The sequence below is a fragment of the Poecilia formosa genome, unplaced genomic scaffold (assembly GCF_000485575.1).
Source record: "Poecilia formosa unplaced genomic scaffold, Poecilia_formosa-5.1.2 Scaffold404, whole genome shotgun sequence".
Taxonomy (NCBI): domain Eukaryota; kingdom Metazoa; phylum Chordata; class Actinopteri; order Cyprinodontiformes; family Poeciliidae; genus Poecilia; species Poecilia formosa.
The window spans coordinates 384,490-397,485 of record NW_006800343.1 but is presented as its reverse complement, the minus strand read 5'-3'; the positions used below and the strand labels follow the sequence as shown (position 1 = coordinate 397,485).

General features: G+C 46.5%; 1 protein-coding gene and 1 long non-coding RNA gene across 2 annotated transcripts in view; one reads left to right on the top strand and one right to left on the bottom strand.

The window, feature by feature from the left end:
• The window catches only part of LOC107833546 (uncharacterized), an 18,324-nt gene extending 13,865 nt beyond the window's left edge, over nt 1–4,459 (bottom strand). The window contains exon 1 of the long non-coding RNA XR_001659308.1: nt 4,218–4,459. This is a non-coding gene — a long non-coding RNA (uncharacterized LOC107833546). The remainder of the gene's footprint in view (nt 1–4,217) is intronic.
• inhbaa (inhibin subunit beta Aa) overlaps nt 1–5,371 on the top strand; it is a 14,742-nt gene extending 9,371 nt beyond the window's left edge. Inside the window, exon 2 of the mRNA XM_016663142.1 lies at nt 4,427–5,371. Coding sequence (XP_016518628.1) covers nt 4,427–5,205 — 779 coding nt within the window. The 3' untranslated portion in view covers nt 5,206–5,371. The remainder of the gene's footprint in view (nt 1–4,426) is intronic.
• Nucleotides 5,372–12,996: the final 7,625 nt, after the last annotated feature.

Below are 12,996 nucleotides of genomic sequence, written 5' to 3'. Positions count from 1 at the left end.
GTAGCGCCATAGTAACGTTATAGTAACGCCATAGTAACACCATAGTAACGCCATAGTAACGCCATCGTAGCGCCATAGTAACGTTATAGTAACGCCATAGTAACACCATAGTAACGCCATAGTAACGCCATCGTAGCGCCATAGTAACGTTATAGTAACGCCATAGTAACACCATAGTAACGCCATCGTAGCGCCATAGTAACACTATAGTAACGCCATCGTAGCGCCATAGTAACGTTATAGTAACGCCATAGTAACACCATAGTAACGCCATCGTAGCGCCATCGTAACGCCATAGTAACACTATAGTAACGCCATAGTAACGCCATCGTAGCGCCATAGTAACGTTATAGTAACGCCATAGTAACGCCATCGTAGCGCCATCGTAGCGCCATAGTAACGCCATCGTAGCGCCATAGTAACGCCATAGTAACACCATAGTAACGCCATAGTAACACCATAGTAACGCCAACGTAGCGCCATAGTAACGTTATAGTAACACCATAGTAATACCATCGTAGCGCCATAGTAACGTTATAGTAATGCCATAGTAACACCATAGTAACGCCATAGTAACACCATAGTAACGCCAACGTAGCGCCATCGTAACGTTATAGTAATGCCATAGTAACACCATAGTAACACCATCGTAGCGCCATAGTAACGCCATAGTAACACTATAGTAATGCCATAGTAACACCATAGTAGCGCCATAGTAACGTTATAGTAACGCCATAGTAACACTATAGTAATGCCATAGTAACACCATAGTAACGCCATCGTAGCGCCATATTAACGTTATAGTAACACCATAGTAACGCCATAGTAACGCCATCGTAACGTTATAGTAACGCCATAGTAATGCCATAGTAACGCCATAGTAATACCATCGTAGCGCCATAGTAATGCCATCGTAACGTTATAGTAACGCCATAGTAACACCATAGTAACGCCATAGTAATGTCATAGTAACACCATAGTAACGCCATAGTAACACCATAGTAACGCCATCGTAGCGCCATAGTAACACTATAGTAATGCCATAGTAACACCATAGTAACGCCATCGTAGCGCCATAGTAACGTTATAGTAACGCCATAGTAACACCATAGTAACTCCATAGTAATGTCATAGTAACGCCATAGTAATGCCATAGTAACGCCATCGTAACGCCATAGTAACGCCATAGTAATGCCATAGTAACGCCATAGTAACGCTATAGTAACTGTATTTATGTCTAACCAATGTTTTCCCAAACAATGACTAGAATAATGCTAACCTTAACCAAATTTATTTTCAATTTGTTTCTGCAGCACCAATTCAGAACATTGTTGTTACTATGGCGTTACTATGGTTCATAGTAACAGTTCATACAGTTACTATGAAGAACAGAAGTCGATATAAAATGCTCAGCTGGACAGAAGATGCAGGATGTGAAGAGACGACTGAAGAGGTTCTGTCCTCCGCTGAGTGGACCTGGTAAATTTCTTNACCAGCAGGTTCTTACGTTCTGGAGGGGATGGTGTCGGTGGCTCCAGGTGAACCTGGTCAGGAACCAGAGCTCTGGTCTGGGTTTGTGGTTCTATTCAGTTCTGAATCTCTGCAGAACATTTCTGGGCAGGATTCTGAGACGGAACCGCTCTGGTTCTGGTCGTGTTGAATCTGGACATTTGGACACCATTTAAAGTCGAGGGAAAAAATGTTCCTGATCCTCATTTCCTCAGTTCTGCTCTACAAATTAAACTGATTTTCTGTGAATTACTTAGATGAAAACTTTTTAAACTACTTTTAATTATCTGAACTAATAAACAGCATTAGTTGTGTTGAACTGAAAATACTTTTTTGGTAAAGTGCCTCCAGACAACAATGTTCTGAATTGGTGCTGCAGAAACAAATTGAAAATAAATTTTGGTTAAGGTTAGCATTATTCTAGTCATTGTTTGGGAAAACATTGGTTAGACATAAATACAGTTGCTATGGCGTTGCTATGGCGTTGCTATGGCGTTGCTATGGCGTTGCTATGGTTCATAGTAACAGTTCATACAGTTACTATGAAGAACAGAAGTCGATATAAAATGCTCAGCTGGACAGAAGATGCAGGATGTTGTGAAGAGACGACTGAAGAGGATTCATCCAACATCAACAGACTGAAGACATCAGCAGCAGCTGATTTAGGTCTGAGGTGAACTTTGACCTTTATAGTGGTCAACTTTAATGTTTAATGAGAGAAACCTGAACATTTTAGCAGTGGGTCATCAGGCATTGCCCCATCAGCTGCTAGCTGAGCTGCTGCCTGAAGCTAACTGGTTTCAAACTGGATGAATCTTAACTGGGTCGAGTTAAATTACCACAAATTATAAAAATGTTGCGTTTAGTGGTCTAAAAACAATCAGAAATCTGAGTTATTTGATGGTTTGATGCTTTTAGTTTGGGGAGTTTGGCGGGTTTAGCGGAGTTTTGGGGTCCAGACTGGGCGTGAGGTAAATGAGCTGCCGGTCCAGCTCGGTTCTGTCCTCCGCTGAGTGGACCTGGTAAATTTCTTCCTTGCAGTCGACGGCGCTCGTCCTGAACTCGGATCCACCGCAGGTCGGCCCAACGCATCCAGAACCCCAATATATTCCTGACTGCTGGGGTCCAACTTTGTGTCAGAACTTCAGATTTTTATGTTTGTTTTGATCGTAAATGTTCTCACAACGAGCCACAGATAATTTTAACGACTCGACAGGAACAATCCATAGACTCTGCATCTGGAGCGGCTTCAAAATTCCCCACAGTGACGGACAATTATGGGATGCATTCTGCAGATTGTTTTCATTAAAGCCGGAGCAGAAGTTCATGAGAAAAAATGAAAAATGTTCAGATCGGCTCTTCTGCCAAGCTGCGTCGGGTTTTCATCTATTAGTCAGTCACATGGATTTTTATTTGCTTCTCACTTCAGAGACAAACTTCTTGGTTCTTCCAGCAGCAGAAAAGCCAGCTGGAGTTTCTCCCCACTGGTAGAACCGGTTCTGTTACAGTAAGACGAGCTGCAGCTGATGGAACCAGAACATCTGCATTCAACCTGATCTCTGGGTTTTCTCAATTAAAATACGATGAAATTTATCCATCTTGATTTAAAGTGGGCGGGGCTTAATGAAGGTCCAGATTATTCCCGTTGGGCTTCAGCTCCTCCTGTTCCAGGTTGATGAGCAGTTCTGTTGGTTCTGGTATCCTGAACTGAGCCGTCTGTCTCGGTTCTGGTTCTAAAAGATGGATTGGACCACACTGAGCTTCTTCTGTAGGACCGTAAAGTGATCCAAACCCACAGGTTTTAGCCAAGTAGAAGAAGAGGCAGTGTCTGGAACCAGAACCGGCCGGTTCTGTGGCCCAGTCCAGTACAGCCGGTCCTCAGAAAGGATGAATGAACAGAACCCTTTACTTTCTGTCTCCTGGAGGTGATGATGATCTAAGTGAGATAATCGCCTCCAAACGTCTCTTAAGACGCTCTAATGGACTCAGTGAATCGCTGCCCGCCTCCACACACACACACACACACACACACACACACACACGTCGCCCATTCACACAGTAACTGAGCATCGCTGCTGCTGCTGACATTCATAAACTCTGAAGTCGTGACTTGCGTTCTGTGTTGCCCACGAGGCAGAGCAGGCTGGGAGTCGCTCCGGCCTCCAGGCTGCCAGGAAACATAAAGCTGCACCACATGTGAGCAACCAGAGGAAGAACAGCCGTAAAACCCACAGAGTGGAAACCCGATGCAGCTTGTCAGCACCAAACATCGACCCAGACCAGAGACGGAGGCGTTTGGAGAGCAAAGGTCCAGGAAGCCTTTCACCAGCCTGGTTCTGCTGCTGTAAGCATCCACCAGGTGACTGTAGGGAGGAACAACTCATCTTTACCAGCAGCAGAACGCCAAACCGATTTCTGAAGGAGAAACTCCTGAACGAAGAACTTTCTAGGAGGAATCCGTGTTTTCGTCATAGTTAAAGTCCTCGGGAGGTTTTCACTCCAACGAAGCCACAAGCTGCAGGTTTTCCACCACGTTGGTTCTGGAGGTTCGGAGCCGTCTCACCGTCAGACCCGGCAGCAGGATGACCACGAGGGTCCTGGTGGGAACAATTAGCTGCTATAAAAACCTCCAACTCCAGAAGCTCCAACCGTTGATGCCGAGTCAGCGGGGAGTGTGTCTGTGTGTGTCTGATGTGGCTCACACACACCGATCTCTGTGTTTGTTGTCATGGTAGCCAGCTGTTTGGGGTGTAAAACTCAATTCTCGTCACGTTTTCCTTTGTTTTTGAAGGTGATGATGATGATTTAAATAACTTTCTGGTTGTTGATCAGGAAGTCTCATTGGGCTGGTCTGACCTGCCAGCCAATCAGAGAGCAGAGCAGGTGACCTAACGCTGTCCTCTCCCTGTTTCTCCAGGTGAATCCCAGGGTCTGGTGAACTTTGTCCTGTCTAAGGATGGAGGCGACATGTCCCTGGTGGAGCAGGCCAACGTCTGGCTCTTCCTCCGCTTGGCCAAAACCAACCGCAGCCGAGCCAAAGTCACCATCCGCCTGTTCCAGCAGCGTGGACACCTCGGCCCGCCGCAGGACGAGGTCCTGCTGGCCGAGAAGACGGTGGACACGCGGCGCAGCGGCTGGCACACCTTCCCGGTGTCCGCGGCGGTGCAGGCGCTGCTGGAGAGCCGGCGGAGCAGCGCGCTGAGCCTGCGGGTGTCCTGCCCGCTCTGCAGCGACTCCGGCGCCACGCTGGTCCTGGTCTCCGGCGGCAACCAGAGGGAGCAGTCCCACCGGCCATTCCTCATGGCCGTGGTGCGGCAGGGCGACGCTCGGCGGCGCAGGAAGCGCGGCCTGGAGTGCGACGGGAAGGTGAGGGTCTGCTGCAAGAGGCAGTTCTACGTCAACTTCAAGGACATCGGCTGGAGCGACTGGATCATCGCGCCGTCCGGTTACCACGCCAACTACTGCGAGGGCGAGTGCCCGTCTCACGTGGCGAGCATCGCGGGCTCCACGCTGTCCTTCCACTCCACCGTCATCAGCCACTACCGCATGCGGGGCTACACCCCCTTCCAGAACCTGCGGTCGTGCTGCGTGCCCACCCGGCTACGCGCCATGTCCATGCTCTACTACAACGAGGAGCAGAAGATCATCAAGAAGGACATCAAGGACATGATCGTGGAGGAGTGCGGCTGCTCGTAAACACTCGGACCCGAACGGGACGGACCGAACCGGACCGGAGAGGACGGAGGAGGCAGCAGCGCCCGCCTTCCTCCGGGTCGCTCTCTGGGATGGAAACTCGTCTCCAGACTTGCTGAGTCAAACTCAGCCAGAGTCTCGATGGCACTTTCTGAAAAACCAGGAAAAAAAGATAAACAAATGAATATCTAATATATTTTTGTTACAAACGGAGGGAGCAAGGCGTATTTATGTGGCGTTCAGGAACCGCTGCACCAGTGGGACTTCAGAGACAAGGCGCCTGAAAAACTGCAAACAAAAAGATCTCAAACTATGCAACTTGTTTCCTGTCCTGCATCTGCTTCTGGAGCGGAGACACCTTTACCCTGTCGAAGTGTACATCGTGGAGTGTGTGTGTGTGTGTGTGTGTGTGTGTGTTGAGAGATACTTGAACGAAACAAGTTGGCTCGGCTGCTGGAACCAAACACTTCTTTACGTTACCATGGTAACCATGTTGATGTTATTATTAATTTTATTATTGTTAGTAAGTATATTAATAATATTAATGTTATTCTTGTTAATATTTTGTGTTATTTTTCAGTTTTTTCATGTTTAAGAAGCGTTACAAACGTTGTGTTATTTTTTGCACTGTAGCAACTTGAGTTCAGGTCAGAGGTCAACAGGTCACATGTCACGGTTCAAGGCTTCTGATTGGTCCCTGCTGCGTTGGGAACCAGTGAAACATGGCGTTAATTCAAATGATTCCCCTGGAGATCAAAATTAATCATCTTTGATTAATAAAACATTTTTTAGGTCGTTGGAGAAGAAAATGTTGGACTTGGAGGGAGAAGCCTTCTGGTTGTGGTTCTTATGGGTCCCTCTGAAAGGCCAAACCATTTCAAGCTACAGTAACATTTAAAGCTGCAAGTTTAATGACCTGCTGGGAAGAAAACATCCGTTTGGTTTCACCTGAGAGACTCCAGCCTACAGAACGACCAACCGGGTCGGTTCTTTATCAGTATTGGATCAGATCCATAAAAACAAACCTGACGGGGTTAAAGTCCCCTACAGGACGTCTGATTGGTTCCATATTTATTCATGTTTGCATATTGATGCTCAGTTAAACGTTGCGTCTGATCATCTGAAGGCACTTTATGAGAAACTGAACTGATTCTGGTTCCAGAACCAAATCAGTTCAGTTCATCAGACCAAAAGTGAATCACCATCAGATCCATAAGGTTCAGTCTAATCCTGATTATCATAATTTAATGGGAATTATTAAAGTATTTATCTGAGTCCTGAAGGAGATGTTAATGTTTAGGATTCATGCAGGTTGTTCATGGCTCCATGTTTCAGATGAATTTTTCTGAATGAACAGACTTCCTGTCGCTGCAGCTGAGATCATTTAGACCCAAAGCAGAAAATGGTTTTGGTCTGTCGTAAATTAAACCCAGAGCAGAAAACAGATTAAATCTTCCTGTTCGAACACCAAAGAGTCCGTCTGACCTTCGGATTCATTAACATCAATTTAAACCTTCAGAAAACTGTTCAGACGTGTGGAAAGGTCAATAACTGATGTTAATCCATGTCAAACTCATGTAGTCTCTGGAAGCTATTAAGTTTCTACAGATCATGTTCGTCTCTGCTGCCCTGCACATTAAAAACTCCATTTCCCACAATGCTCTTCACCTGGTTCCAGTTGAGAAAGCAGCTCAGTGCTGAAGGTTTAAATAAGTCCCTGGTTTCATGGTGTTTGAGTTCCTCCATGTTTATGGACTCAAATTAAATATCAGTGCTAAAAAAAGAGCAAGTTAGTAGAACATGGCTGTACGTGTTTAGATGCTGTTCTTTTTATATAAAAGTAAGAATAATATAAATACTGACACTGAACAAGAGTGGACAAAGAATAAAAAGTATATTTTTTATTCTGTATATATGGAAGCCAGATTCCAGTATGTTGCTTTGATTTGTTGTAAATGAAACGTGCTTGTGGCATTTTTTATTCTTATTTATTTTACAGTATTCTTTGGTTTTAGGCTTCACTATTAAAGTCTGAAGGATGTACACAAAGGAAGCAGGCTGCTGTTTTCTGTCCTCTCACACACACACACACACACACTCACACACACACACACAGGTTTTCCCAGCGTTTGCAGCAGAGTGAAGGTTTCTCTGTCACACACGTTTCAAAACGTGACGCGGTGACGGTTCAGAATGCTGGAGCGGCTCCAGCCGGGGCTTCGCTCCCTCAGCAGCTTCATTAAAGGCCTGACAGTTTGAGAGAGAGGTCAAAGGTCAGCTGAAGCCCCGCCGCTCCTCCGCTCTGCTCTGTTTAACTTCAGAGCTGCCAAGCCTCCAGCAGCTCTGAGGGAAGTCAGAACGTAAATAATCACATACAGGCTGGAGGATTTACACTCTGGAATCCTGCAGGAGATAAACTCTGAGCTCTCAGAGGAACGGCTGAGCGTGCTGCTGTGCTGCAGTGCACAGCAGCACTGCGGGATGCTGCAGCAGTCTTCTCACATACTGGAAACACACCAGAGTCACTCCGACTGATTTACAGTCAGATATTCAACATCCAGCTCAGATCTTCAGTTTCACTCTCAGACATCATCAGTGACATCAGAGCTGAAACTGTTGCTGCCCATCAACCTGGGAGGGGTCAAAGGTCATATTCTAACCAGCTGAAGTTCACCTTCCTCCAGACATCAGAGCGTGAAGCTCAGAGGAATCTCACCTCTCCAGGCCTCAGCCAGCAGGCTAAAGGTTAAAGGTCATGACCCAGAACTAGTCTGGAAGGGTTGAGGGACAAATCTTCTTCTCTCTAGAAACAAGATGGCGGCAGAACTGAGGTTAGCAGAGCAAAGGCTTCTGGGACGATGTCCTCTGGACAGGATGGAGGACATCACTGAGTGACCTTTGACCTCTTCTGCATATCTAAACGTCCTAGAGTCGGATGATGTGAGTCCATCTATCAATCAGCTGAAGGCCGGACCGAACTGGGTCAGCAGCAGAACCTGTACGGCGGACAGAGAGACGGTTCTGCAGGTTTTAAGAACCAAATGAGCGTCTGAACAGGCCGGGTCATTTCTGTTGTGCTCCTCAGTGGAAACATCGTAATGAGACTTCAAACTTCTGTTTTCCACGCCGTCCCTGAATGAGTCAGAGCTGCAGCAGAGCCAGCCTGTAAAGCTCCAGCTGGATCCCAGGAAACCCCAGCGAACGGCAGCCAGACCCGTCAGCCTGCTGCTGCATGAGGTCATGATCTGGGAGGAAACAGGAATAAAACTGTTTTCATTCTGGGATGACGGTAAGGAAAGTGGGGGCTGCTGCTGTGGGAACAAACGCCTCATGAGGTCAGTGATTAAACTTCAGACTCGGTTTGCAGGCGAGTTTAGCTCTCAGAGCCGTTAGCCGTAATGACAGGACCGAACTGTCATCAACAAAACCACATCAAGCCAGGACAGACCTACAGTCGGCTCTGTCCTGGGATCACAGACCGCTGGGAGGCTCCCAACATAAAACCTTCAGCTTCATTTTAACTGATGAGCTGGTTACTCAACGGGCTTTTATTCTGAAGAGTCGAGGCAGGTGGTTCACCTGAAACGAGGTGATCCAGGGTGGGGAAGCAGTGAGGTCGAGATGAAACGATGCCTTAGTGAAATAGTTTCATATCATTGACATGGCGTCCGTCACGACGGCCATTTTGGCCTCCATCATGGCTGGCAGTGGTGGGTGTCCTTCCGCTAAGCCGCTAATAGATGAGCTGTCTTTCATTTAGCGCTTTAGAATGTTTGCTAGCTTCGAAAACATTTTTTATTCATTATTTTGTGTTAGCATAGCTAGCTTTTAGCTAGCAGCGTGTGCCACTGATTGCTGAATCCATGACAGCGAATACGATCAGCAGCCACATGTCGACTCCGTTCCCTCATTTTTGATGCAGAGGCGCTGATGCTCGTTTTCCTCCATGGTGGAGAGAAACTTCCTGTTCTCCACTTCTGTCATCAGAAGCTTTCTACATTCATAAACTCTAAAGCTCTTCAGCTGCTCTCTTCTTACTTAGAGAGGATTCCTGAGGCCAGAATCAGCTGTAAAGTGTTTTCCAGTTTTTCCTCCAGACACGTGACACAGCGGCCGGCTTACAGCAAACATCTCCTCCATTAAGTTTAATTAAAGCCATTCAGCTGCAGGAGATCATCTCTGGCCAGTTAAACCAGCAGCAGGTCAGAGTGTTTTCTGTCGTTAACGAGCTCGTTTTGTCTCCTATAAAACCTGCTGCTCATTAACCGTAGAGGTAGCTACTGTGATGACAAACATGAGGGGCGATGAGAGGAGTGGGTGGAGACGATCCGATGCTGCTAATGAAAGCACTTCGGATAATTTAACACGGATGTTTTTCTTGACAAATTACAGACATGGACGATTTGCGCAGGAATAAAATCACTGAGGCCAATTATCACAAATGACAGCCTGTGAGGGTTAGCTTACAGTACGCAGGGTGTGACAGCTCAGCCATTTCCCCTGCAGGATCAGAGGCTGCTGGGAAAATCCGGCAGGTGGGAATGCCGACCCGGGAAGTTTGGACAAACATTTGGAGGCTCAACTGGTTCCCAGTGCCGCTCCAGTCTGAGAGAACGGTCCGAACTGTCAGTTTTATCAGAATCAGTTCTGAACCCGACAATGTCGCAGTAAAACCACTGATGGTTCAGACCGAGCAGCATCCTAGAGGGCACAGGGAATGACCTCTGACCTCTAACCAGAACCGTCCTGGTGGTTAAAATCGGCTTCAGTGGCTGAACCAGCTGGTTCTGGTCCGGTTCTGAACAAACCGTCTTAGCTTAGCCCTCTCGCATACTGGAGCCACCCTGAGGGGGCGAGGAGCTGGCGTAGCCTCCAGTCAGTAGGTGGCAGCAGAGCTCAATTGTATCAACAGGCTTCCTGTTCAGCCCTCCGGTGGGACGGAGACGTTTGAGGAAGTGGAAAAACAAACAGGAAGCGTGAAAACCTCGTTCACATTGGATTTTGGTTTGAATCACACGAACAGTTATTAACTCAAAGATGATCTGGAAGCAGGTTCAGCTTCATGACCAACGTTTGGTTTAAATATGAAACTCAGCCTTGAGGCTGCCAGCAGAAAAAACAGGAAATACGACGAAGCTGACTCGGCCCTTTGGTTTACTGTAAACGCTTTGACCTTCTCGTCTCTTCGAATGTAAATTATGAGCAACATTTGTACAAATTTAGCAGGAAAAATGTTGAGTTATAAAACCTTCTTGGAAATGAATAACAGGCACCAATGTTTAGTTCACAAAGTTTGTTTAGTCTAAAATTCACATCCAGTGACTCATTTCAGGTTTTCTGTTTGGAGAATCAGAGCAGTCTGGGTTAAATATGGCAGACTGAACATGGACGCCGTTTTATTGATCTGTATTGATCAGCAGGTGATTGATGTTTGTACAGAAACACCATCAGGCTCTCAGTTGTTCCGGTTCAGAGAACAGAACCTGTCATGTTTGATGCTGATCTCCTCTGCAGACGTGAAACTGAGGGTCTGAGCGTGCCCAGTGTTCCCACTGAGTCCCACCATCAGAACCAGTGAAGAACCAGCGCTGCGGCGGAGCTGCAGTCAGGAAGCCTCGGTTTCCACCGCCGGCGCAGGAATGTCTGCAGGACCCGCTTCTCCTCAGCAGTTATGTTAATCGCTGGATAAAATGTAAATGAGGCCCGACCCGGTTTATTCCAGCCCGCAGAAGCCGTCTCAGGTCAGCAGGCCTGGTTTGCGGTCAGCGGTTTGGCCGTGAAGCTTCCCAGCATGCAGCTGGTTTACGGGCTGCTGCTGCGACGCGCTGCGTGTCTAAACGCTCGTCTGAGGCAATAATGAGGTCTCAGCTGGGAGTTCTTATCTGCTGCTCGGCTCAGACTCTGGTTTCCACATCAGTGGACCCGGACCACAAACCGCCTGCTGGTTTTCCCTGGAAGCGTCGCCACCAGCGCCGCGTCTCCATCCAGCCGCTAATTATTCACCAGTTACCCCAGCAGGCAACACCAGGGCCCAGCGCCAACACACTGGTTCCAAACCAGTAAGGCCCACCAGCTCTGCACTCAGAGGCAGCTGAGAACGGGTCCGGATGGTTCTGGTTCTGGCTACATGGACCTGGAACCACCAGGGCGTCTGCAGACAGGTGTTCCACCTCGTCACCATGGAAACCAGCATTCATCGACCTTTCAACCTGACGGTGACGAGTCTGGGTTGGAGCTAAAGCCCGACCCATCATGACACCACACCCTCCCTAGGGGGCGCCGCCTGCAGTAAAGGTTAACCTGGCGGAGCGCCACCACCAGGCTGGGAAAGGGAATTACCAACATAATAAAATATTAAGATAATAACGTGGTGTTGGGGGAACTGTGCAGTAGTTTCATCAGAAGGCAAATATGAGGAACGACGAGCATCAGGGGAAGTTTTACAGATAAAATACTTTTTATGATCAAATTATCATCAGCAGCTGAACTTTGAAACGACGGTTCCCATTTCTAACAAAGAGCCTCAGACTGATGATGGCTTTTCCCGTAACCACGACCCGTTTCTGCTAATATTGGATCTTTAATCTGATTATATGATGACTTTATAATTATTTTTTCCTAGTCTGGCCCAAAACGCCACAGTAGCTCAGCAGAGTTTAAATCTGTTTTGTGTCACTTTCAGTAAATTCATGGCTTCATCCAGACACACCAGAGTTCCTGATAGAAACCGTTTCTGAGGTTCTGGGTTTCAGGTTCTGTCCCAGAACACGACTGCATTGGATCAGCAGAAAACCCAGAATCATCTTGATGCTGATAGAAGTTTGAAAGAAAAACAAAACAAAAAAACAGTTTTAACAGAAATAAACTGATTCAGTTTCCAAGTTTCTCTGTGAAGTCAAAATATTCTGATCATATAGAAAAACATCAGCAGCTTCTCCATCCTCTGTTGTCATGACGACAAATATAAACATCAATATGAGCCATCCAAGTTTAACCAGACCAATCAGGTTCTGATCCAACCTGCCCGATCGGATCTACCCAGGGGTTCTGATCCGACCAATCAGGTGAATGTTTTGTTCTGCATCTAAACCAGAACCAGCTCAGCATCAGGTCCAGTTTTAACCTGCATCGATCTCTGATGCGACTCTTTTATTTCATAGATTCTGATTTTAAGATGAAACTGAATAAATTTCCTCATCAGGTTTCATCATTAATCTCCTGTTTAATAAAATCTGATCAGCAGATCAGAACATCAGATCTGACTCCAGTTCAATCTGATTATAGAATATTAATAAAAAACATCCATGAACACACACACACACACACACACACCTGGAGACCAAGGAGCCACAGAAAACCGAGTTTTCCTTCTCCAGATCAAAACATTAAAGTTTAATAAACTTCCCCGAGTTCATTTCTGATCATATGGAATAATTTTGTCCTTGGCACCGAACGCCCCGACCCTACAGGCCCAACGCTGCCACCGATAACACAAACTGAGTAAAATCTGTTTTTATAGGTTATTTATTTAACATTTCTCTAAATTAATTTGGTGTCAAGTGGATTAAAGATACCATTATATAAATAAAATAAATGTGTTTATCCATAACTTCTTTACATTTTGGTGTTTGTGTTGATTTTGTTTCACTGGTTAAATGATCAGATTTAGTTTCCAGAGTTTCCTGCTCTGATCCATCTGTTTATCTACTTCCTGTCTCAGGTCGGATCAGATGAAGCCGTTCTCCAGACTCCCTCAGTAATAAAACCACAAAATCCAAGTTTTCACACTCAAAC